This window comes from Oncorhynchus tshawytscha, linkage group LG14, assembly GCF_018296145.1.
Source record: "Oncorhynchus tshawytscha isolate Ot180627B linkage group LG14, Otsh_v2.0, whole genome shotgun sequence".
Classification (NCBI taxonomy): Eukaryota; Metazoa; Chordata; class Actinopteri; order Salmoniformes; family Salmonidae; genus Oncorhynchus; species Oncorhynchus tshawytscha.
Window position 1 is genome coordinate 19,616,991 of NC_056442.1, and position 23,907 is coordinate 19,640,897.

The following is a 23,907-nucleotide window of genomic DNA, read 5'->3' on the forward strand; positions in this document are numbered from 1 at the left end:
CTCCTTAAAGTTCTCTGCAGGCTTAATATCTCCACAGCAACTATAAAAAACACATCCACTAGTATGCCCTAGAAGGCTATACTGTTTAGAGTAATAATGACAACTCATTTCACTGACTTACTATCTATACTGAACAAAACTATAAGACGCAACATGCAACAATTTCAACAATTTTACAGAGTTACAGTTCATATGAGGAAATCAGTCAATTTAAATAAATAAATTAGGCCCTAATCTATGGATTTCACATGACTGGGCAGGGGCGCAAACATGAGTGGGCCTGGGAGGCCATAGACACACCCACTTGGGAGCCAGGCCCAGCCAATCAGAATTTTTTTTTTCCCATAAAAGGGCTTTATTACAGACAGAAATACTCCTCAACACCTAGCACACTTTAGAGTGGCCTCCCCAGCACAAGGTGCACCTGTGTCGTGATCATGCTGTTTAATCAGCTTCTTGATATGCCTCACCTGTCAGGTGGATGGATTATCTTGGCAAAGGAGAAATGCTCACTAACAGGGACGTAAACACAATTGTGCACCAAATGTGTCAGAAATAAGCTTTTTGTGTGTTGGGAAAATTTCGGAGGACTTTTGTTGCATTCATATTTTTGTTTATCACAGATTGCAGATATCCCTATACAAGCAGAACTCTGTCAGGGAAGTAAGGTACATAATGCACAGGGGTGAAAGTAATGCCCGAAGTCCACCAGATGCATATTCGTTTTGTTTTGCCGGATGTCTAGCACACATTTTCCATACTTGACACACATGTACGTCACTTTCAACTAGCTACAATGAACAGAAATGTAAACACAACATGTAAAGTGTTGGTCCCCAAATTGTTGCCACAAAATTGGAAGCACAAAATCGTCTAGAGTGTCATTGTATGCTGTCGCGTTAGGATTTCCTTTCACTGGAACTAAGGGGCCTAGCCCGAACCATGAAAAACAGCCCCAGACCATTATCCCTCATCCACCAAACTTTACAGTCAACACTATGCATTGGGCCATGTAGCGTTCTCCTGGCACCTGCCAAACCCAGATTCGTCTGTCGTACTGCCAGATGGTGAAGTGTGATTCCAGACAAGACGTTTCAACTGCTCCAGAGTCCAATGGCGGCGAACTTTACACCCCTCCAGCCAACGTTTGGCATGGTGATCTTAGGCTGGTGTGCGGCTGCTCGGCTATGAAACCCATATCATGAAGCTCCCGATAAAAAGTTATTGTGCTGACGTTGCTTCCAGAGGCAGTTCGGAACTCGGTATTGAGTGTTACAACCAAGGACAGACAATTTTTTACCCGCTTCAGCACTAGGCGGTCCCGTTCTGTGAGCTTGAAGGGGTGTCCACATACAGTACTTTTGTATAAGTAATGTAGTTTGGAAAGCAAATGGCTATTGCTGGAAAGAGAAGGGTCTTGAAAGTTATCAAAATTCTCATCTTAATTGAGCGAACAGTAGGCCTGTAGCCTATCTTAGGATATTGGCACCAGCGGAGAGTATCGGCCATATCCCCGGTGAGTGTGCATATTCACTCTCATCACTGTTGTGTCAATGCCACTTAAAAACGTTTGTTTTTGGACAATAATTTCCTCTTCCAGTTTAGATGGAAGTCTACTATACTGTATTTTATGATACACCAGTATTGATGCACAAACCTGTTTGGATTTTTACATTACCTTTTATAACAGTATTTGATTTTGGTTTGTTAAATGTTTACTCCATTACTTGAGTCATCTCACTCTCTCCATGCCGCTTTCCATATAGACCTTGTCCCTCCCCCTGTTACTCATGGAGCGAATTTGTTGTTCCTCGACCCTGACACACTTGCTTTCAGTCTGCATGGTCAATGCAGCACATGCAACAATGTTGATGACAACAATAATGTTTTCCCTTTGCTTCTTAATGTGCATCCACTAGTGTTCAGCATTGAGGGTCACCAACAACACAGTGGCCTCCATCAATCTGAAATGGAAGATGTTTGGAACCACCAAGAGTCTTCCTAGAGCTGTCCGCCAGGCCAAACTGAGCAATCGGGGGAGAAGGGCCTTGGGTCAGGGAGGTGACCAAGAACCCGATGGTCACTCTGACAGAGCTCCAGAGTTCCTCTGTGGAAATGGGAGAATCTTACAGAAGGACAACCATCTCTGCAGCACTCCACCAATCAGGCCTTCATGGTAGAGTGGCCTGACAGAAACCACTCCTCAGTAAAAAGTACATGACAGCCCACTTGGAGTTTGCCAAAAAGGCAACTAAAGGACTCTCAGACCATGAGAAAACAAGATTCTCTGGTCTGGTAAAACCATTCTTTGGCCTGAATGCCAAGCGTCACATATGGAGGAAACCGGGCACCGCTCATCACCTGGCCAATATCATCCCTACAGTGAAGCATGGTGGTGGCAGCATCATGCTGTGGGGATGTTTTTCAGCAGCAGAGACTGGGAGACTAATCAGGATCGAGGAAAAGATGAACAGAGCAAAGTACAACAAAATCCTTGATGAAAACCTGCTCCAGATCAGACCTCAGACTGGGGCGAAGGTTCACCTTCCAACAGGTCAACGCAGGAGTGGCTTTGGGACAAGTCTCTGAATGTCCTTGAGCGGCCCAGCCAGAGCCAAATCAAACATCTCTGGAGAAAACTGAAAATAGCTGTGTAGTGATGCTCCAATCTGGCAGTGCTTGAAAGGATCTGCAGAGAATGGTAAAAACTCCCCAAATACAGGTGTGCCAAGCTTGTAGCGTCATACCCAAGAAGACTCAAGGCTGTAATCGCTGCCAAAGGTGATTCAACAAAGTACTGCTTAAAGGGCCTGAATACTTATGTAAATGTGTTATTTCATTTTTTTAAATAAATTTGCAAAAATAAATAAATAAATAAAAAATAGCTTTGTCATTATGGGGTAATTGTGTAGATTGGTGATGGGGGCATTTTTTCCCATCCATTTTAGAATAAGGCTGTAACGAGACAAAATGTGGAAAAGTGAGTTTCTTACATCTGCAAACGGCTAGTTTGGCTTTCCTTAGCAAGTTGGGCCTACATTGTGTTAGCTGCTAATGCTAATCGCTAGTTAGCTGGCTAGCTAGTTAATACATGTACTGAGTCAGAGCAAAAGTAACTAGCTATACAGCCTGATATATCTTGTTTGCGCAACAGTATCTTCTAAATCAAAGAGGAATACACAAAGCATGAATATGTTAGCTACATAAAGTAGCTAAGAAAAAACATTAAATATAGCCAAAGATTATAGGGTCTAGGAAACAGTTACTAACAGTTACTAACACCTCCTACCCTGTCACAATAATTTTTGGGCATTTTCATTCGTTGTCATGTCCAACAACACTGTATTCAAAGTGTCCACTATTATATTCTAACTATAGAATTAGAATAACCATCATACTTCCATGATTCCAACAGTTCACCCAAGTGTTTTGAGCTAAATCGCTAATAAAATCTCAATTGCAACATTTGGTCAAAAATAAGGCCTGGATTGTTTGCTTATATTGTGCAGCCCTTCAAGGCAGTATGGAAATGACCTCAAATGAGTGATGGAAATGCAGAAATTGATGAAAATGCAGAAAGTCATTTTGGGTTGAAGTTGAATTAAACAGTATACTGTAAAACAATCAGCATGGGGAAAGACCCATTGAAATCACATAGAATGTATGTGTTGCCAGCCTAGGGTCACGCACTACTCAAAGCAATTTTATAACTTTTATTATTCAAAAACATAAAATACCTTTTTTTTATACCGTGACATGGTATTTTGGCCATACCACCAAGCCCTAATCAGATATTGTTTTTACTGATCTGTTTGTAAGTGTCAGCAGAGTAGACTACCCTGTCATTTGTCTAATCAAAAAAGATTATTTCAATGTCTCCAGTCATATAAAGTGAAGTAGAATTGCATGAAATGTGTTTATAAAAGGCCAAATTCTTCACGGGCAAAGAAAATATTGTATAAGAAATGTAACTCTACTGTACGCGCTCAGCCAAGAATTGAACGGTCATTTTGTGAACAGTGACCTTGTTATATTAGCCTAAATGATGAATATCCAATGCACAGATCACCTTAGGAATAGTAGGCTATCTTACATAAGTCTGCAAATGTGATGACGCATGTAATGCTTTATTATAAAGGTGCATTTTTATGGTGAACATTAGCTTCCCCTAACTTGAAACTCACACGCCGCCTAGGAGTGGACACATCAATTCTGGCCTAATGACAATCGACAAATATCATTACACTTTTTTGGTATTTTGTGTAACAGATGTCTCTTTCCATTCACCACTGTTTGGAGGCTTGAAATATGGTAGGAAGTGGATGAACGTGCGCTGCTAGCCTGGTAAAGGAGCCCTTTGAAGTGACGGTTTGACAATCAGATGAAAAAGTCAAAACTGGTTGTGTTTACGCCACAATAAAAAGGTAATGCATTTTAAAAGTGAAATGACAAACCTTTACAACTATGTCCACAGAGACCCTATTTAATTCTAGGGATTATATATGTAATAATATAGCAAGCACATATAGGTCCCGTACCGGGAATAAATTAATTATACTTTTACTCCGAAGTCCAAACCACAGAACAATAAGTAATAATGTATTCCACTGGGGATTATTGTAACTGATGAGGAGCCCACATTACAACACTGTCTCTGCTGTATACTGTACACACATCAATCTGAGAGGCAGAGTAGTAGCCCACATTACAATACTATCTCTGCTGTCTACTGTACACACATCAATCTGAGAGGCAGATTAATAGCCCACATTACAATACTATCTCTGCTGTCTACTGTACACACATCAATCTGAGAGGGAGAGTAGTAGCCCACATTACAATACTATCTCTGCTGTATACTGTTCACACATCAATCTGAGAGGCAGAATAGTATCCCACATTACAATATCATCTCTGATGTCTACTGTACACACATCAATCTGAGAGGCAGAATAGTGGCCCACACAGCCCTACACCTCTCAACAACTGGCCCCATTTAATTCATACAAACAGATGCAAGAGATGAGAGTGCTTTCCACCTACCATGTGTGCTGTAGCAGGGTAGAGTCAGAAGAACTGCAGAAAATGAAACAAACAAATGTTAAGGAAAGGAAGTCCAGAGATTGTACACACAAATTCTAGCAAATGTGCAGAGTTTGACAGTGATGGTCACATACCAAACATCCGTAGTGGAGTGGTCATGGTGTTTCTTTCCATAAAGCAATCTCATTCATAGATGGAAGCTTAAGATGAGCTGAGACAAGTAGTACAATTCAGCCCCACCTACAAGCACCTAGTGGTGGGGAGTCAACTCCAAAATAATAGATTCCTTGCCCATCGACTCCAATTTCTGGGATGTCAAGCTTCGATTCTGCAACAAATCGACTCCTCGATTTTTGCAATGGCGGAAACTACACGACATCACCAAAAGTATGTGGACAACCCTTCAAATTAGTGGATTCAGCTATTTCAGCCACACTCGTTGCTGACAGGTGTATAAAATTGAGCACACAGCCATGCAATCTCCATAGACAAACATTGACAGTAGACTGGCAGTACTGAAGAGCTCAGTGACTTTCAAAGTGGCACTGTCATAGGATGCCACCTTTCCCACAAGTCAGTTCGTCAAATTTCTACCCAACTAGAGGTGCCCCGGTCAACAATTCTCTCAACCAGCTTTACCTGGAATGCTTTTCCAACAGTCTTGAAGGATTTCCAAAATATGCTGAGCACTTGTTGGCTGCTTTTCCTTCACTCTGCAGTCCAACTCATCCCAAACCATCTCAATTGGGATGAGGTCAGGTGATTGTGGATGCCAGGTCATCTGATGCAGCACTCCATCACTCTCCTTCTTGGTCAAATCGTCCTTACACAGCCTGGAGGTGTGTTGGGTCAATGTCCGGTTGAAAAACAAATGATAGTCACACTAAGCGCAAACCAGATGGGATGGGGTATCGCTGCAGAATGCTGTGGTAGCCATGTTGGTTAAGTGTGCCTTGAATTCTAAATAAATCACTTGACAGTGTCACCAGCAAAGCACCCCCACACCTCCTCCTCCATGCTTCATGGTGGGAACCACAAATGCGGAGATCATCCGTTCACCTACTCTGCGTCTCACAAAGACACGGCGGTTGGACCTAAAAATCTCAAATTTGGACTCATCAGACCAAAGGACAGATTCCCACCGGTCTAATGTCCATTGCTCGTGTTTCTTGGCCCAAGCAATATTTTTCTTATTATTGGTGTCCTTTAGTAGTCGTTTCTTTGCAGCAATTCAACCATGAAGGCCTGATTCATGCAGTCTCCTCTGAACAGTTGATGTTGAGATGTGTCTGTTACTTGAACTCTGTGAAGCATTTATTTGGGCTGCAATCTGAGGTGCAATTAAATCTAATGAACTTTTCCTCTGCAGCAGAGATAACTCTGGGCTTTCCTTTCCTGTAGCGGTCTTCAAGAGAGCAAGTTTCATCATAGCGCTTGATGGTTTTTGCGACTGCACTTGAAGAAACTTTGAAAGTTCTTGAAATTGTCCGATTTGACTGACCTTCATGTCTTAAAGCAATGATGGACTGTTGTTTCTCTTTGCTTATTTGAGCTGTTCCTGCTGTAATATGGACTTGATCTTTTACCAAATCTGTATATTCTAGATTTAAAGATTCTAGATTTAATTTTGGATTGGAGATGCTTAATGTGAGTCTGAAAGGAGAGTTTACATTCTAACCAGACACATAGGTATATGTATTTGTCCACATATTCTAAGTCAGAACCGTCCAGGGTAGTGATGCTGGACGGGCGGGCAGCGATCGGTTGTAGAGCATGCATTTAGTTTTACTTGCATTTAAGAGCAGGCCAAAATGATTGCCACCAATTTCCAGCCATTTTTGATCGTGGAGGACAGAGGTTTTAGAAATTATAGCAATAGTCTAAATCCAATGTACACAATTCCAAGCAGGAAAACCCTTTCAAAAATCACTTATCCCACAACTGTACGAGAGCACACATGCTTCAGTATGGGAAGGAGTCCAAAAACCTACTGCAGTTTGCCTTACCACTGACTGCTGGACATCAAGGGAACCCACTTCTTACATGTCGGTTACCTGTCACTTCATTGAAGATTTTTCGATGTCTAGCTGTCTTCTGGACTGCTTTGAGTTCAGCGACAGACACACCTCAGAGAAATTGGCAGAGGAACTGTTGAGAGTGACCAGAGAATGGCAAGTAGATGGAAAAGTGGTCTGTTGTGTTAGCGACAATGCAGCTAGCATAACCAAAGCCATGAAAATGTTCAACTGGACACATCATCCATGTCTTGCCCACACAATCAACCTGATCGTAAGATGTGCTCTGACGTTGATGAAGACCACTGTGGACAAAGTGAAAGCAGCTGTGGAATACTTTCACAGGAGCACAGTAGGTGCTGAAAAACTAAGGTCTACACAATGCCAGATGGGAATGCCTGAGCAGAGGCCTAAACAAGACTGCACTACAAGGTGGAATTCAGCATTTTATATGCTGAAGCGGTTTCTTGAGTCAAAAGATGCCATCATCTCTACCCTGGCCATTGTCAATGCACCTGTTGATGCTCTGACCCAAGAGTAATGAGAGGTGGTGGAGGAGTCCTGGAACCCTTTGAGCAGGTCACTATGGAGATCAGTGGAGAGAGATACAGTAAGCAGTTATTACTACATCATTATTTAATCCAGTATTATATATGTATATGAGAATGTAGTATCTGTGGACAAAACATGAACCTGAACTAATAAGGTACTGTTCTCTCTTTTCAGCTATGTGACAGCCTAAAAAATGATACTCCTGTGTAAAGGTCTGCAGCGAATCACAGCCAGCCGCCAGAGAGAAGCAAATGTAACCACAGGACATGTGACAGAGTTGATGGACACCCTATGTTCATCAATGGACAGAAAGTTCCACAGAATGGAATATAATCACGTGCTATCAGAAACCGCTGCACTTGACCCCAGGTTTAAGAAGTTAGCCTTCAGTGATGCCAGAGCGATTGATGAGGCTCTTCAAAGAATAACCTCAGCAGCAGGGAGGGACATCCCCAGCAGTCAGCTGGCTCAGGCACCAGGGCAACAGGAAGAAGAGGGATCAGATGGAGCAGAAGAACCAGCAGTAGTGCCACAAATGTCTGCTGTTTGACGAGAGAGCAACTGGGGATGCAGCACAAAGGAATCCCTCAACAGATGCCATAATGGAGGTCCGATCCTATTTGGAGGAGCCCCTCCTCCAAAGATCTGCAGATCCTCTGAGCTGGTATAAGAACAAGGCCTCTGTCTACCCACGGCCTACTAAAGTCGCGACAGGGAGACTCTGCATAGTGGCCACATCCGTTCCCTCTGAGAGGGTCTTCTCGAAAACGGGACAAATAATTACTGAGAAGAAACTGCATCAGCCCCATCAGCCCCCTTTGCATTCAGCTTATATTTCTGAATGCAAACCTTTCATAAAAGCAAAATATGGTCAGCATTGCTGTGTGCTGCTGGATATAACATGGCAATAAAGAAGCGAGAGAGAAAAAGGGACCAGTTTAATGTTTTAAGTGGGATGCTGCAGTTTTGCACATTGTTACTTATTTTTCTTTGATATGGTGCAATATTCTATTATTATGTTGTTCAGATTGTATTCGTTTTGAATTGTTACATTTATATGACCTTTGTTTATATATATTTAAAAAGTTATACTTTAAATGCACATGTGTAATAGCATCCTTCTTTTTAAAATGTATTTCAATTTGTGGGATGCTGCAGTTTTGCAAATTGTTATTTATTTTTCTTTGATATGGTGCAATATTATTTTATGCTGTTCAGATTGTATTCGTTTTGAATGGTCAGATTGATATGCACTTTGTTTATATACATTAAAAAGTTATACTTTAAATGGAAATGTTTAATAGCATTATTTTTCATAACAAAACAATGCATTTTTAAATGCATTGTGATTAAGGTAGAGTATGATTTAATTTAATAATTTAATTAGAATTGTTTTAACACCAATCATAGCAAAAAATGGGAATGGGACGCAAGCGTAGGATTGTCGCTGGCCGCCTCTGGGGAGGGTGAATAGTGTGAAAGGCCGAAACACCCTAGGAACCAAAGGTACACTACTGACGATGCGCTCCCCAAATTTCACCAAGCTCACTGTTCATTAACTCTTGGAAGTGCTTGCACAAAGGATAGTAAACATCTCATCCTGTGTTCTTGGAATCTACATCGCTGGTCCGTACAATTTACCTTATTTTAGCGCCCCCAAAAACGTAATACTTCCAGATCAACTGTAATATCAATACCATTGTAAAGCACACTTTCTCCCCTTTCCAACAAAATCAATGACGACCTTCACCTCTAAAATGTAAATAAAACACTATAAAGAGTTTCTATAATGTGTCATTACCTATACCTATTGGAAGGTTTGTGTCGAAATTGAATCGGGAATTTTAGGGCGCCGCTAAAGTTATCTTCAGAAGTAAACAGCGGCTTTTTCAAATCATGATGACTTGCAGTGATGACGAAAACGAAAAAGGACTAGATATCCACCTTACCCTGTCCCTGTGTTGTTTTTAAACGGTGAGAGAAGCGCTACACCTGGTGGAGAGAGGCTGAAAAGACACAGAATGAGTTGCTTTATGCGTGCTGTAGTTTACGTCATGACGCATCACAATTTAACGTACGGGGGGGGGGGTCCGTTTTTGCAACTTTCTCCAATACTATTGAGCCATTACCATGTCAATCAACGCTTGATTAGAAATGTAGTTCACGCTCAAGATTTTGATGTCAACACAGACGTTACAGTGCCATTCGTTTTCATTGCAACCTCGTTTGAATGTAGTGGTTACGCAAATGTGTACCGAAAGGGGTTAGTCACGGTTAGATAATGTAACGCTACCAACGGCGTTGGCTAGCTAGAGATCTGCCATTGACAGTAAACTGAACTCAAGATAGCTAGCTAACGTCACTCGTCTATGATCTAGTTATGGAATCAATAAAACGTAGTAACGTTAGCCAGCTAGCGATGTAGTTAAAACTGTATCGCACGGTTGTCATTGTTAGACCATGTTGCGGAGCCTTCGGTGGGCAAGCGGTCATTTGATTGATGAAGAGTTGGCCAGCAATCTAATTGCTGTTGCAGGCAGAGGAGTTCCTACAAGAGACAAAGGACATCCAACAACGTGAACTTTACCAAGATGGAAAGTTGTTACATTTGTACAGCATGAGTGGCAAAGGCTGAGATTGTATAATTTTACTTGTCCTGTGTTAAGTGTTAAGTCTCCTGTGTCAAGTCTGGGGTTGTGTGTGCACCTCTATCTAGCGAAGTCAATCAATCAATAAATAAACATTTGGTTGGCCTAGCTAATGCTGTTCCTAAATTCTATATTGTGCTCTTATAGTCTTTTAATCTAAAAATATTTTTAGGAGTGTATGTTGTTTCACCTGTTTTGTGATTGTCTCCACCCCCCTCCAGGTGTCGCCCATCTTCCCCATTATCCCCTGTTTATTTATACCTGTGTTCTCTGTCTGTTGCCAGTTCGTTTTGTTTGGTCAAGCCTACCAGCGGTTTCCCTCTGTTCCTGTCTCTCGGCTGTTCGATTTTTCTAGTTTTCCCGGTTTTTACCTGCCTGCCCTGGGCCTGCCTGCGATCTTGTACCTTTTCCCCACCTATCTGGATTACTGACCCCTGCCTGCCTGCCCTTGACCTGTCTTTTGCCTGCCCCTGTTGGATAAATAAACTGTTGTTAATTCGACATTGTCTGCATCTGGGTTTTTGCCTGAAACGTGATAATAAGCTTTGGGTGACATGAGAAAGCAAGAAATGGTAGTTATGCTTAGCTTATAAAAAGTGTACCTCTTCAATTTACCTCTCCGAATTAATTTAGGACCATCAACTGTCTGAGACACAGGAGGTATCCTATCCACCAGAGCCAGTGAGTTCTGATCAGTCTGATTCTCTGTGCTCTGAGTTGGAGCTTGAGGTAGGCTATACATTAAACAACTGTTGAAAAGTAAATATCTCCCATTTACACTGCACTAATCCATCAAATGTTCTCACAGGTGCCTTGTGTTTGATTACATACACAGATGAACTAAAAACACTAGCACTGCAAACACTCAGAACAAAGAGAGCAGCAGTGCCTGGACTTTGCAGTCTCCCTCTTTGAGTCCCCCTTGAGAGACAGGCAGAACCTCCCACCCACACAGCACCCACCTCTCTATTCCACACACAATAATTCAGTATTTCAGTCTATGATTGTCATGTGAGTGTACCTGGGTGATTCTGCAACTACGGAGCTTCTATGTCCTCAGGGTCAATGTTTTTATTCTTTATATGTTAATGACGTGATGTAAATTACATTTGTTTATAGCTGTTTTAGAAAAATGACAAAAATATATGCATTCCTGAATACTACGATCGCAGCTATTATCAGATATTATTTCTAGACAAATCAAACACAATTATAATACTGGTAAAAATGGTGTTTCAATAAAAATAAAAATTCTGAAAGCTTAGGGCCAAAGTGCCCGAAGTTGCAGAATCACCCCCCAGAATCGAAGGTTGGTTTTCACAGCTGTTGCACAAGGTGTTCATTGTTGTAAATGGTAAGGTATCCCTTTACGGTATTCGTTAGTTCAACATGATTCATTATTGTGTCCTAGGACCTACAATAGATGCATATATTCAACCACAAGGGTGTACTAATGAGCTATGCAAGATAGAAAAAAGTATCATAAGAGAACTACTGAAAGTAATATTATTTCAGTGTAGATAAGGGAACGACAGGTCAAATTAAAAACATGCCAGCCAGACAAGCTAGTGTATGAATCAAACGCATTTGCATATGAATGAAGTGGAAATTAGCTGACTTTGTGATCTGTAAGGTAAGTAACATTAATGTGTCAAACAGATCACACATTTTCTCTATTTCCGAAACGTAGCAAAGTTTAAGACATGGATGTCATGTTCTTGAAATGTTAACAAGGTACCCAAAAACACTTGGAAGTAATGTTTTCGTCATATTAGCTCAACAAAACTCGTTTAAAACAGCGAAAGTGTCGCGGTAATGATCTCCAAAATTCGATGCATTAGGTTGATATAGCAACGAAAGCTAATAGTTGATCGAACCCCATTGTGATTTGGAGAGACACTTTTTGCCATGACACCCCCATTGATTTGGTTAGTCACTCTTACGCGAACATATTTTCACTTATGCTCTCCAAAACGCCAGGGCCGGCGCTGTTTGGAGGTGTGGGTATTGATGTGGGTATGCAGACCTGCGAGCAACTGCGGTCCCTCATGATGAGTTCGTTTTTTTTTTGTGGCCCTCACCACTGTCAAAATTGCTCATCTCTGACATAAAGGATAGATTAATTGGATTAGTTGGCATATCGTTTGAATCACACCGGGATGCACCACCATGAGAAATTGCATGTTTGTGCACTACCAGTATCCTTCCTCATTCTATTATAAATATCCCACTCTATTTTGCATTAAACAATGAAAATATACTATTCTATTTTCTGAAATATACTTAGTGCAAGTAGATATATTTTTAAAGTACAATAATCGATCCCATTGTGCGTAAAAAAACGGACATGAGGAAGGGTCTTCTTTTTTATATCAGGATATTCACACTCGGGTCATTGCACTTTGCGGCTATTTTAAAACAGTAGTTTGCAAAATATAGTTGATGGAATGAGCCGTCATCTGAAGTTTCTACATGGCTACTGCCGGCACAACACTGCCTCTGGGGGTTTCCCAAGCAGTGATGTAAGGGGATTTCCACCCAACCGAACAGCCAGTCAAATCCATCCAACAAGTGCGGAACTAAACGCACACTCGAACAGGGCGCTTGTGAGGCGACTCATTTTAGCCATAACATATGCACTAGCTCATCGCATGCAGGAGATGTAGAATTTGTATGCTTTTTAACAACGAAAGGCCAATTGAACCATATCGAAGTACGAGAGCGAAGAGAGGACAATATTTGATTGCAGTAGCCTACCATGGCCACGAAATGATCAGTCAGGGGAAATAGGGCGGAATTGTGTTTGTGTCTGTTTTTTTAAATTTTATACTCGAACAAGGTTTTCAGCTCCAGGACAAACGTCGTAACGTGCCATGAGAAACATGAGTGTTCAAAACTGCACTGCAAGTAAGTGTCTTTTCTTTTAAATAAACGGAATCTGAGTTATGCATCAACGGTGTCCCAAGTCATTCACATTCGCACGAACAGTAGTATAATTTTAATAAATAATTGATCTACTTGTAGTGTAAACGCATTGTCACGGGTCTGTGTCAAAAAGTGGACAGACTGCAGGGGCCTAGACAAGAGATCCTATAGTGTAAACGGCACACACGGCCTTGCTATTCAAACTGCACACACTCCCATGCTATTCAAACGGCACACACTGCCCATGCTATTCATTTGACAGTTTGTGTTGTCATTCTGTCTTCCCCAGCGTGACTGACAGTTGAGTAGAAGGGTCAACACCCACTTCAGAGACGTTAGTCTTAGACACTAGTCTTAGGCTACCTGTTAAACCTATACTATTACATTGCAATACATATACTTACCTGTTATACTTACACTATTACAATCACTGTCATACATGTATATAGTCTTGCCTGTCACAAAGTAATCATTAATGAGTTAACTTTTTTTTCTCCCGCTTTATACAACAGCAAATGACTTGGGTGAGTAGGCTATTTGTTATTAATGTATAGTTACTTTTTTTTCTTATGGCTAGTAGTCATATAGTCTACGTACGTGCCTCCTAGGCCTGTGCATCATGCTCATGGTTTGATGTAGCTGGTACTGTACACATACAGACGTGGATCACACTCAGATGGCCAACCCACCAGCTCAATGTTTGCAGGTCCCCCATCAGCGTGTTTGCAGTCTCCCAATCCCACTCCCTCTACTCTTTTTAGACATCATTCAGGAGGTGATCTCTGCAGACCGAGAGTTTCCCTGTCAGGCCCAGTCTCGTTTCTGCCTCCCCAGACCTCCTCATCCCCCTGTAGACTCTGACCCCCAGGCCCAGAACCACAGGGCCATGCCCACGCAGATCCTCTCTTCGACGCCCCCAGTACTGGTGCCAAGAGGCACAACCTCCAGGGTGAGTACCAGGCCTTTCGGGATCTAATACAAAAATATATTCAATAAATGATACAGTTCTACAAGGGAGATAGTCTTTGTTTGGCCATTGATTCATAGAGTTCAACAGAAAAATGGAGGGGTTGACTTTTTGGTATTTGACATTTCATTTAGGTTCCCCATTAGCTGTCGAAAAAGCAGCAACTCTTCCTGGGGTCCACAGATGGCCTACACACCAGCTCAAAACTTGTAGTTGTTGTGTGGTGGTTAGTTAGTGATTTGATTTGTTTCTGCAGCCACTCAGGTACTCTTTGTAGTCGCATCAGTTCACAATGTCAGGGCTTGGTATCTCAGTTTGTTGTAATAGCTGGGAGATAAAGTCAAGAAAAGACTAGACCTTAGCTGTTATCTGGGACGTGTGCTATCGCTTCCTCGTGGGCTAGTTGTGGGAACCAAGGCAGACAGACACACCTCAGGGATAAGTGAAACTCAACTACTCACAGTTTCCATGGATAAGCGTGGTGACTCAATTCACTGGTGCTTTGACTTCTAAGGCGGCCTTGATTACCTTGTTGTCATGCCTTGGGTTGCTGTTCTCCAATAGTCTGGAACTCACAGTGAGACAATTGTGGTCTGTGTACGTCTGTGAGTCAAAGCTGTGCCTTGAGAGAGACTGTGAGCTGAGTTGACACACCCCCGTCTGCATGTTGTGGCATCTCGTGGGGGAGGTGGCAGAAAAAGGAGAGAAAGAGTGTCATCTGATTCCTACTTTCGTTTTGAGTTCCCTCCCTTCCGGGACCCAACCCTTTCAGGGTGGAAGTTCACATTCGGAGGCTTTTCTGCTTTTCTAATTGGTCGATCTGCTGTAGATTATGTCAACTTCCTGTTTCCTGAACATGCGCCTCCCGGCTCGATCCTAGTTGCTTTTGTGTAGAGGCTCTTTGGCATGCCAACACTATTACTCTTACACACTCGCACACATACTCCGCCTGTAGACGCTACTTTGCGGTGGAGCACAATGATCTCACACGCACCTCTTTTTGCTCATACTTGCTCAACTTCTGGCGGTTTGTTTAGACAGACTTGAGTTGTAGGGCAGCTTGTAATAAGAAAGGGAGAAGGCGATCCCTTAAGTCGGTCAGCTTTTTTTCTTTGTCCGGTTTGTTTTTGGTGAGTAGTTTTTCCTGTTGCTGGTCTCTAGGGATTCTTCAAAACGGGCTGTTAATTAGAAGGTATGTGGTTGAACTTGGAGAGTGAAGGGCAAAGTGTGTGTGAGAGAGATTGTGTCTGTCTGTAATGACCACAGGCCATTAAAAAAAAAAAAAATGTATATAAGTATACCATTTTGACGTGTAAGAGAACCTAGGAGAAATGGGCAGACGGACAGAGCTAGAGAGATGGAGGCATGAAGGATGAAGAACAGTCATGCATCTCAGCAGCCTGAGAGGGTGGAAGGGAGACGGAAGTATAGAGGGGTTAACCAAAAACGGAAGGGGTGCTCTCTAGTTTAACGGTTGAAAGGGGGGCATGGCAACAGAATGTGTCAAATGAGGACATAGAAAGTGGTGTACCGAGAGGGAATATGTAGATAACCTGCATTGTTATTGTTTATCTTTGAAAACGCTCTCACCATTTCACTCTCAGTACCGTCATGATGATGTTTTGGATGCAAAGTTAACTGTTTGTTGTCTGCTGTGTTCTTTACATGGATTTTTAAACATGGCCACTGACCTTAAACGATGCCTCTCCGCAGCCGCCCTGCTTCTTCCCTCAGCCCCAGCACCCCTCTAGCACCAGAGATATGGCAGCACCTCACCCCACTCGTGGGGTCTCTCACTCGGGCTTAAACCGACGAGGACGGGGGTCCTCTGGTTCAGGGACTTCCAGGGGGCCAGATAGTCCCTCTCGACAGGCCCAGACAGACACAGATCTGCTGGAGCAGATCCTGAAGAGGCCCACCCTGGCTGTGGTGGAGCAGCCCAAAGAGAGAGGCATGAGATTCCGTTATGAGTGTGAGGGCCGCTCGGCCGGGAGCATCCTAGGGGCCTCCAGTGGAGACTCCACCAAGACCCTGCCTGCTATAGAGGTACCCAATAGATCCATATTGTAGTTTGTATTTATTTGAAGTTGATTGGAAACACTTTCATTTAAAACAACTTAGCGAAGTCACAGTTAATGCCCTTACTCTTGTGATAAGGGACATCTTTCATCGTGACCATTTAACGTCTCATTAATATAGAACCTAGTCCTTATATTTGTTTACTGCAAATTGTGTTCCCAATGTCATCCCTAACTTGCACTGGATTTGTATGTTTGTGTGGGAAGTGGAAGGGGGTTAACGGAATGTACCATCTATCCCAGAATAAAAGTGTTTCTCCCCTTGTTGGTTTGGCTGCCCTCAACATGTAGAGCCTTGCTAGTGTAAGGAGCAGGGGCAGAAGGGAAGGGGGAGGAATTACATGTAACTGAAATAGAAAGTACCCCACAAATCCACATCTTTGTGTGGTTCAAACTAAGGGGATTACCACCCCCCCTTTAAACACTGTTGATTCGCACCCACATACTACAATTCAGACCGCATCCCTCTAAGATTAACACTACCAGACAAGTGTGAAGTTTGACAGTTGAAAGGGAGAGTTTTGGTTAATCACTGCACATTTATTCAGTTTTAATCATGCTCTCACTTGCGTTGGAGGAAGAAAGACGGTTTGATTGATGCATATCTCCCCCCCCTCTTTCTTTGTCCCTCTCTCCCGCTTTCTCTCCCCATGTCTTTCTCGTCTTCACACTCTTTCCCCTCTCCTCCCTCTTTCAGCTCCAGGGTCCCATTCAGAACATAAAAAAAGTGATGGTCACTGTTTCCCTGGTGACCAAAGACTACCCGTACCGCCCACACCCCCACTGCCTTGTGGGTAAAGACTGTGCTGACGGTACCGGAATCTGTGTCATCTGCTTAAACCCTCACAGCAACCGACGTCACAGGTGCCCCTCTCTTTCTCTCCTCTATTCATCGCTCTCTTTTCGTGACAAGTGCATTTTCTCCCTTTTGTCCACCAGAGGCCCATATCCTATTTCTTTCTCGTTCATTCTTCACCTCTTTGGGAGTGCTTTGCCAGGAAAGTGCACTAGGTTAGTGTAAACTAGGTTAGTGTAAACATGTCTGTTTTTAATGGTTTGTAACCGACCATGTTTTGTGTGCATCTTGCAGTTTCGCTAACCTGGGCATCCAGTGTGTCAGGCGGAAGGAGCTGGATGCCTCACTCGAGAAGAGACGGAATCAGAAGATCGACCCCTTTAAAAGTGAGTAGAGCCCTGACACGCGCACACAAAGCACATCGCAAGCGCACACAGAACTTACCCAATTACATAAACCCAATATCATTGTACAAGAAAGTTGTATTTTCATTAGCCGTAGGGTAATATCATCTCCTCTGTCCTCCCAGCGGGCCACTCTAAAAGCATTGAGGACATGGACATGAATGTGGTGCGGCTGTGTTTCCAGTGTGAGCTGGAGTGGGAGGATGGAAATAAGGACTTCCTGAACCCCATAGTGTCCAACCCCGTCTATGACAAGAGTAAGATCACACCCCCCCCTCCCAAACGTCCTCCTGACATGGACACCTGCGCATGACTGCTTTTACAATAGTCTTCAAACGTGATACGAACCAGTACCGTCACACCACAGCTATGTAAATGTACTTCCTTCCTGAACCATCTAGCAGGTGCTCAGTGTGTGTGTGTGTGTGTGTGTGTGTGTGTGTGTGTGTGTGTGTTTACAGAGGCGACCACCACATCTGAGTTGAAGATCAACCGTCTGAACATTGTTAAAGGGCCATGCACCGGCAAGACTGAGATCTACATGCTCTGCGACAAAGTCCAGAAAGGTGAGATCGAGCCAGACTCCCAAGTTGTAACATAGAAACACTGTTGAGCGCGCTGATATCTAGCAAATTAAAGGGTGAAGGCAAAATCCTGTTTTTAAACAACTCGATGGAAGTGGCACATGATGTGTAATGACACCTCTCTGGAAATACACTGTTGAAGTCATACAGCCTGCAGGACTATACAAGCTGATTGGTGTGTGTGTGTGTGTTTCCCGCTCAGATGACATAGAGATCATCTTCAAGAGGGGGTCTTGGGAGGCCAAGGCGGAGTTTGCCCAGACGGACGTCCACCGGCAGATCGCTATCGTGTTCAAGACCCCGTCCTACCAGGAACAGGACGTGGGGGAGGAAGTGGAAGTAAATGTCCTCCTGCGTCGTCTCTCGGACCACATGGACAGTGACCCCGTCACGTTTACCTACCAGCCCAACAACACAGGTTGATACAACTTATGAATGTTATTTTTTTTTTATATATATATATATATATATATATATATATGATATCATAATGCTGTGTTATGTTATGTATTGTGCAATAATATAACATTATAGAGACAAGAGCTATTCAAACAGAGGGATGAAAGATATTTTTTTCTGTTTTGATGCCGTGTTCAGATCCATATGAAGTGAAGCGGAAGAGGAAGATAAAGTCGGACATCGGCTTCACAGAGAGGTCCTGTGTGGCAGGTGAGGATTGGCCTCGGGCTCTTTCTCTTTCCAGCTTAAACTTCTGCACCTATTGCAGGACAGAAAGTAAAAAAAGAAAATGAAAGCGAGAACAATAACAGCTGCTTACACAGGACCCTCTCCGAAACAAATGACTGTACATCTGAGTGTCAATAAGGTGTTCTTATATTCAGTGCATTCGGGAAGTATTCAGAGCCCTTGACTTTTTCCACATTTTGTTACATTACAGACTTCAATTGTTATTGTTTTTCTCATCAATTTACACACAATACCCCATAATGACAAAGCGAAAAACAGGTTTTTAGAAAGTTTAGCATAGTTTTACTTATGTATTACAAATAAAAAACAGAAATACCTTATTCACTTACATAAGTATTGAGACCCTTTGCTAATAGACTCGAAAATGAGCTCAGGTGCACCCTGTTTCCATTGATCATCTTTGAGATGATTCTACAACTTGATTGGAGTCTACTTGTGGTAAATTCAATTGATTGGACATGCTTTGGAAAAGCACACACCTGTCTATATAAGGTCACACAGTTGACAGTGCATGTCAGAGTAAAAACCAAGCCATGCGGTCGAAGGAATTGTCCATAGAGCTCCGAGACACGATCTGGGTGAAGGGTACCAAAAATGCAGCATTGAAAGTCCCCAAGAACAAAATGGCCTCCATCATTCGTAAATGGAAGAAATATGCAAATATCAAGACTCTTCATGGAGCTGGCCACACGGCCACTGAGCAATCGGGGGAGAAGGGCCTTGGTCAGGGAGGTGACTAAGAAACTGATGGTCACTCTGACGGAGCGCCAGAGTTCCTCTGTGGAGATGGGAGAACCTTCCAGAAGGACAGCCATCTCTGCAGCACTCCACCAATCAGGCCTGGTAGAGTGGCCAGATGGAAGCCACTCCTCAGTAAAAGACACATGACAGCCTGCTTGGAGTTTGCCAAAAGCCACCTAAAGGACTCTCAGACCATGAGAAACAAGATTCTCTGGTCTGGTGAAACCAAGATCGAACCCTTTGGCCTGAATGCCAAGCGTCACATCTGGAGGAAACCTGGCACCATCCTTGAAGCATGGTGGTGGCAGCATCATGCTGTGGGGATGTTTTTCAGTGGCAGAGAATGGGAGACTATTCAGGATCGAGGGAAAGATGAGCGGAGCAAAGTATAGAGAGATCCTTGATGAAAACCTGCTCCAGAGTGCTCAGGACCTCAGACTGGGGCGAAGGTTCACCTTCCAACAGGACAACAACTCTAAGCACAGAGCCAAATAAAATTTGATTTGAAAACACACAGGAGTGGCTTTGGGACAATTCTCTGAATGTCCTTGAGGGGCCCAGCCAGAGCCTGGACTTGAGCCCGATCATATATCTCTGGAGAGACCTCATAATAGCTGTGCAGCGACGCTCCCCATCCAACCTGACAGAGCTTGAGAGGATCTGCAGAGAACAATAGGAGAAACTCCAGGAAAACAGGTGTGCCAAGCTTGTAGCGTCGTACCCAAAAAGACTCAAGGATGTAATCGCTGCCAAAGGTGCTTTAAAAAAGTACTGAGTAAAGGGTCTGAATGCTTATGTAATATTTCATTATTTTATACATTTGCAAAAGATTCTAAAAACCTGTTTTTGCTTTGACATTATGGGGTATTGTCTGTAGATTGTTGAGGAAAAAATATAATTGCATCCATTTTAGAATAGGACTGTAATGTAACAGAATGTGGAAAAAGTCAAGTGGTCTGAATACTTTCCGAATACACTGTAAGTCCTTTCTATCGCCCACAGTTCAAAATGTGGCTGCAGCAGGAGCCTCCACCTCTCAGCCATTCGAGCCGTTCACCTTCCCCCCAGCAGAGAGCCAGCTGGTCCCAGAAGAGTTGCATCCTCCTGCCCAGTCTGGGGCCTCCACCATGGGGGAGATCCACTACAATGACCTCCAGGAGGACAACTTCTTCAATGAGGACATGAGCCCAGACGACATCAGTATGCTCTCTCGAATTCTGTTCAGTGACCCTGCCCTCCTTGGCTTTGGCCAGGAGCTCAACTCCAACTTCACCCCAGGCGTCATGGACATGAACTTTAACTTCAACCAGGGTGGGTCTGGGCAGGACTTGGGCTACTATAACGACCTGCAGTTCAACCAGCTGGTCAACGAGAATCAGGCCTCTCCGATGGACCTCCTCCCAATGTTACTCCGCGGCTCCGCCCCTCAGGACCAGGGCCAGTGTGATAACGAGGGGTGTGATTTGGTCCAGGTAAAGACAGAGGGGGACCTATGAGGACAAAACGTAACCCCTTAAGACTGAATGTGGTGCGAATGTAGCCCCTGAACGTTAAGGGGCTTTTGCTGTGTTGCTCCTCAAACCAGAAGTGTAGGGTGTGTAAAGTCCTAACTGTGCCCTGTGACAGTCATCTCACCCAAATAAAGTACAGTATGAGAGTTTGAACACACACAGGTAATAGCAGTAGCGGAAGCACCTTGTACCTTAACGTTGTGGTTACCCCTTGCCCCCAAAGGCCTCGCTGGATGAGGCTATAATCCAGACCCCTGCCCCCCCTTCCCACACACGACCACTACCAGACCCTAAAAGGATACGTTTCAAAATGTCTGCCCGGACCCAAGTCTCTGAGTGTACTGTGCTGCCTTCACCATGCTGCTAACGTTAGCCTAAGGCTAATAGCTGTGATCAGCACAGCACTCACGGAAGACATGTAGCTTTAGCTCCTCCGGGGGACCAGAGTGATACTGGTGGAGGCGAGTTGCCCTTCCACTAGGCTAACCATGGGTGTTAAGAACGATTCCTACCTACCCATTGTCATTACTACCTGTGGTGACCAAATACAAAACGGGCACACAAACTCAACCCTTGTCTGCCATGTCAGTTTTCCTTGTCAGGCTCCGTCCTCACTGTGTATATATTGTGACTGAGGCAGACTACCACCAGGACCCGCAGGAGATCCCTGATTTTGAGGGTTCAACTGAAGGGAAAGCACAACAAAAGGGCTCGATTCAATCCGTATCGCGGATGTTCAGCGCTATAGCGCGATTGAAATTTCAAGGTCATTTCCAATTGAGCCGACACATGCACCATTTACCAGGAAAGCAGTCTCTGCGAATGCGGCATACTTTGCCGTTACATTTTAATCGCACTGTAGCAAGGATCTTCAGCACTACACATTGAATCGAGCCCTAAGCATTTAATTGTTGGCGCAAGACAACCTGAAAACTAACCCTCTGTGGAGAAATTGTTAAATAAAAAGGGACCAACCACAAATGCTGTTTTATTTTTCACTTTCCATATGTGATATATTCTTTGGTGTATAGTCAAAGTTGTATCGTCAAAAGTTCCTTTCTTTTGACTGGTATCTGTAGTTTTTGAATGTTGACATTAGTTTTAACCTCTGGCTCACCTGTTGACTCTGTTCATTGTAATAACCAATCTCCATGTACAGTAGAAACGACCATAGTCCAATGCGCTGTCCATCTGTTCCTAGTTTTAAACATGTTCAGATTATGTTCTGTGTATGTTCAGATTCCCAGCTTCATTGTACACTGTATGCCAGACTCCACCCTTCACACTGTAGTGTTTTGATTTTTGTCATTTAGTATTTCAAAAAATAAAATGATTCCAAGTCTTCATCTTAAACTCTGGTCACATCAAGTGGGTTTTGTTGTTGGCCATATAGGCTATTTAATATTAATTACATGATAGCTTTATTCATTTTGTAAAAACCTAACTGGCCAATGACAAAGGAGAGAGAAAAAGAGAGAGGGACTGAATGAAAGACAGAGGGAAAGAGGCAAAGGCTGTGGGAGAACGGTGAGCCAGACGAGTGTCTGTCCTCCTGGGTTCGTCTTTGTGTTCAGGCACTGCCGCTTTTAATGCCATCCTATTTTTAGCTGCCACAGCTTTTGTTGCCGGGTCATAGTCCAGCCCACTCACATTCCTAAAAGCCTCACTCACATTTACTCCAAAAACGACGTGACTTCCCCTAACCTCACCAACACAACACAGTCTTGTACATGGGCCCTGACTTGACAATAAGTGTACAACACATAAATATATGGTTTGTGTTGTATGTAACTGGTGTTTTATCTCATGTAAAAGCAGAGATGCTCTTTTGTTAGCCCATCAGTTTCTGGGGAAGAGCTCTGATGAGGCGCTTCACTTTGTCCTCCAATGCCATTGGATATGGCTTTTTGCCTGATGAGATTACACCACCTGTGAGTCACTGCATCAACGATGACTCATTCTCCCATACACCTTCTGTGTAGTGCTGCTGAAACTTTATTTGGAAGCATTTCTATTTGGATGTATTTATTAAAACATAATAGTTGAATCCCTTTGTGTTCAGAGTTTTTGCTGAGTCAGAGGAGCGTTATGGGAAGTTATAAGGCCACTGTAAAATCCCACGCAGGGTAGCAGTTCAAGTACAAACAATAACAATTTTTTCATATGTTCTTACAGGAGAAGTTTAGGGGTTTGATCTGTTTTTTTTATGCCTACTGAACACAACCCAGTGAAAGGCTACTGTATGGCAGCAAATGTTTCACTAGAGAGGCACAAATCACACCACCCTTTTATCTGCTAAACGGCACAAACCTGAATGGATCTCTCTTCACAGGTCCATGGTGAACGATATGACGACATACATTTGTTTAATACGCTCAATAAGGCCCAGTCTGAGCAGGTGTATCTCACACTGTGCTTTTCACTGCTCACCAACACTGGAAATAGCGTTGCATAAAGCCACAGGGAAACTCCACGCTGGGCTCGCAGCCAAAAGTTGAATTACTGTATGTACACAGTTAGTTACACACTGATGAGTATTACTAGAGGTAAATCTATACACATTTCCTACTTTACTATATAGTGCATTTCATACTTGACTAAAGTATACACACTCATTAAAATGTTTTATTTCTATGGGCCTACTGTATATGCCCACGAGTTTTGGTCTGAATTCACTTTAAAACTAGCTCAGCAGCTTCAGAAGAATTTGCATACTTGCCCAGAAATAAACTTTGGGATTTTGAAACACAAAAAATTCCCATAAATTCATGCAGAAGAGCTTTTTCCTAATATACGGATTAGTCATAGGAAAGCAGACATGAGTGTTCACACAAGTAGGCCTACATACCATTGCACTGAGCTAAGAGTCATACCTCCTCATTCCGGAGAAAACCTTTTTATAGTAGAGGTGAAAGCTAAAAGGTTAACATTACAC

At 43.1% G+C, this 23,907-nt stretch overlaps 2 protein-coding genes across 6 annotated transcripts in view; one reads left to right on the top strand and one right to left on the bottom strand.

The window, feature by feature from the left end:
• The window catches only part of LOC112266661, a 31,481-nt gene extending 26,162 nt beyond the window's left edge, over window positions 1-5,319 (bottom strand). The window contains exons 1-2 of one of the 2 annotated variants that reach the window (XM_042297101.1): window positions 5,178-5,319; window positions 5,044-5,076 (exon numbers count right to left, since the gene is read on the bottom strand). In XM_042297101.1, the coding sequence (XP_042153035.1) occupies window positions 5,044-5,076; window positions 5,178-5,217 (73 nt within the window). In that variant the 5' untranslated portion in view covers window positions 5,218-5,319. The remainder of the gene's footprint in view (window positions 1-5,043; window positions 5,077-5,177) is intronic. The other variant, XM_024444341.2, reaches the window with a different exon arrangement.
• Window positions 5,320-12,788: 7,469 nt separating this feature from the next.
• LOC112266662 (transcription factor RelB-like) lies at window positions 12,789-22,325 on the top strand. 4 transcript variants are annotated; one of them, XM_042297102.1, is made up of 11 exons: window positions 12,789-13,165; window positions 13,696-13,707; window positions 13,890-14,132; window positions 15,864-16,196; window positions 16,926-17,092; window positions 17,319-17,410; window positions 17,554-17,685; window positions 17,890-17,994; window positions 18,215-18,430; window positions 18,610-18,681; window positions 20,464-22,325. In XM_042297102.1, exons 2-11 carry the CDS (start codon window positions 13,699-13,701, stop codon window positions 20,955-20,957), a joined length of 1,863 nt encoding a protein of 620 aa, XP_042153036.1. In that variant the 5' UTR covers window positions 12,789-13,165; window positions 13,696-13,698; the 3' UTR covers window positions 20,958-22,325. The 4 variants fall into 4 exon arrangements, with proteins under 4 accessions (XP_042153036.1, XP_042153037.1, XP_042153038.1 ...); XM_042297103.1 differs by having other exon boundaries at window positions 12,790-13,165; window positions 13,945-14,132; XM_042297104.1 differs by lacking the exons at window positions 12,789-13,165; window positions 13,696-13,707; window positions 13,890-14,132 and adding an exon at window positions 14,236-15,342.
• Window positions 22,326-23,907: the final 1,582 nt, after the last annotated feature.

Bases quoted from the DNA above. Each gene is read 5' to 3' on its own strand.
- LOC112266662 (XM_042297102.1), top strand. The intron at 17,686-17,889 runs GTAAGATCACAC...GTGTGTTTACAG, and splicing joins CAACCCCGTCTATGACAAGA to AGGCGACCACCACATCTGAG. The intron at 17,995-18,214 runs GTGAGATCGAGC...TTTCCCGCTCAG, and splicing joins CTGCGACAAAGTCCAGAAAG to ATGACATAGAGATCATCTTC.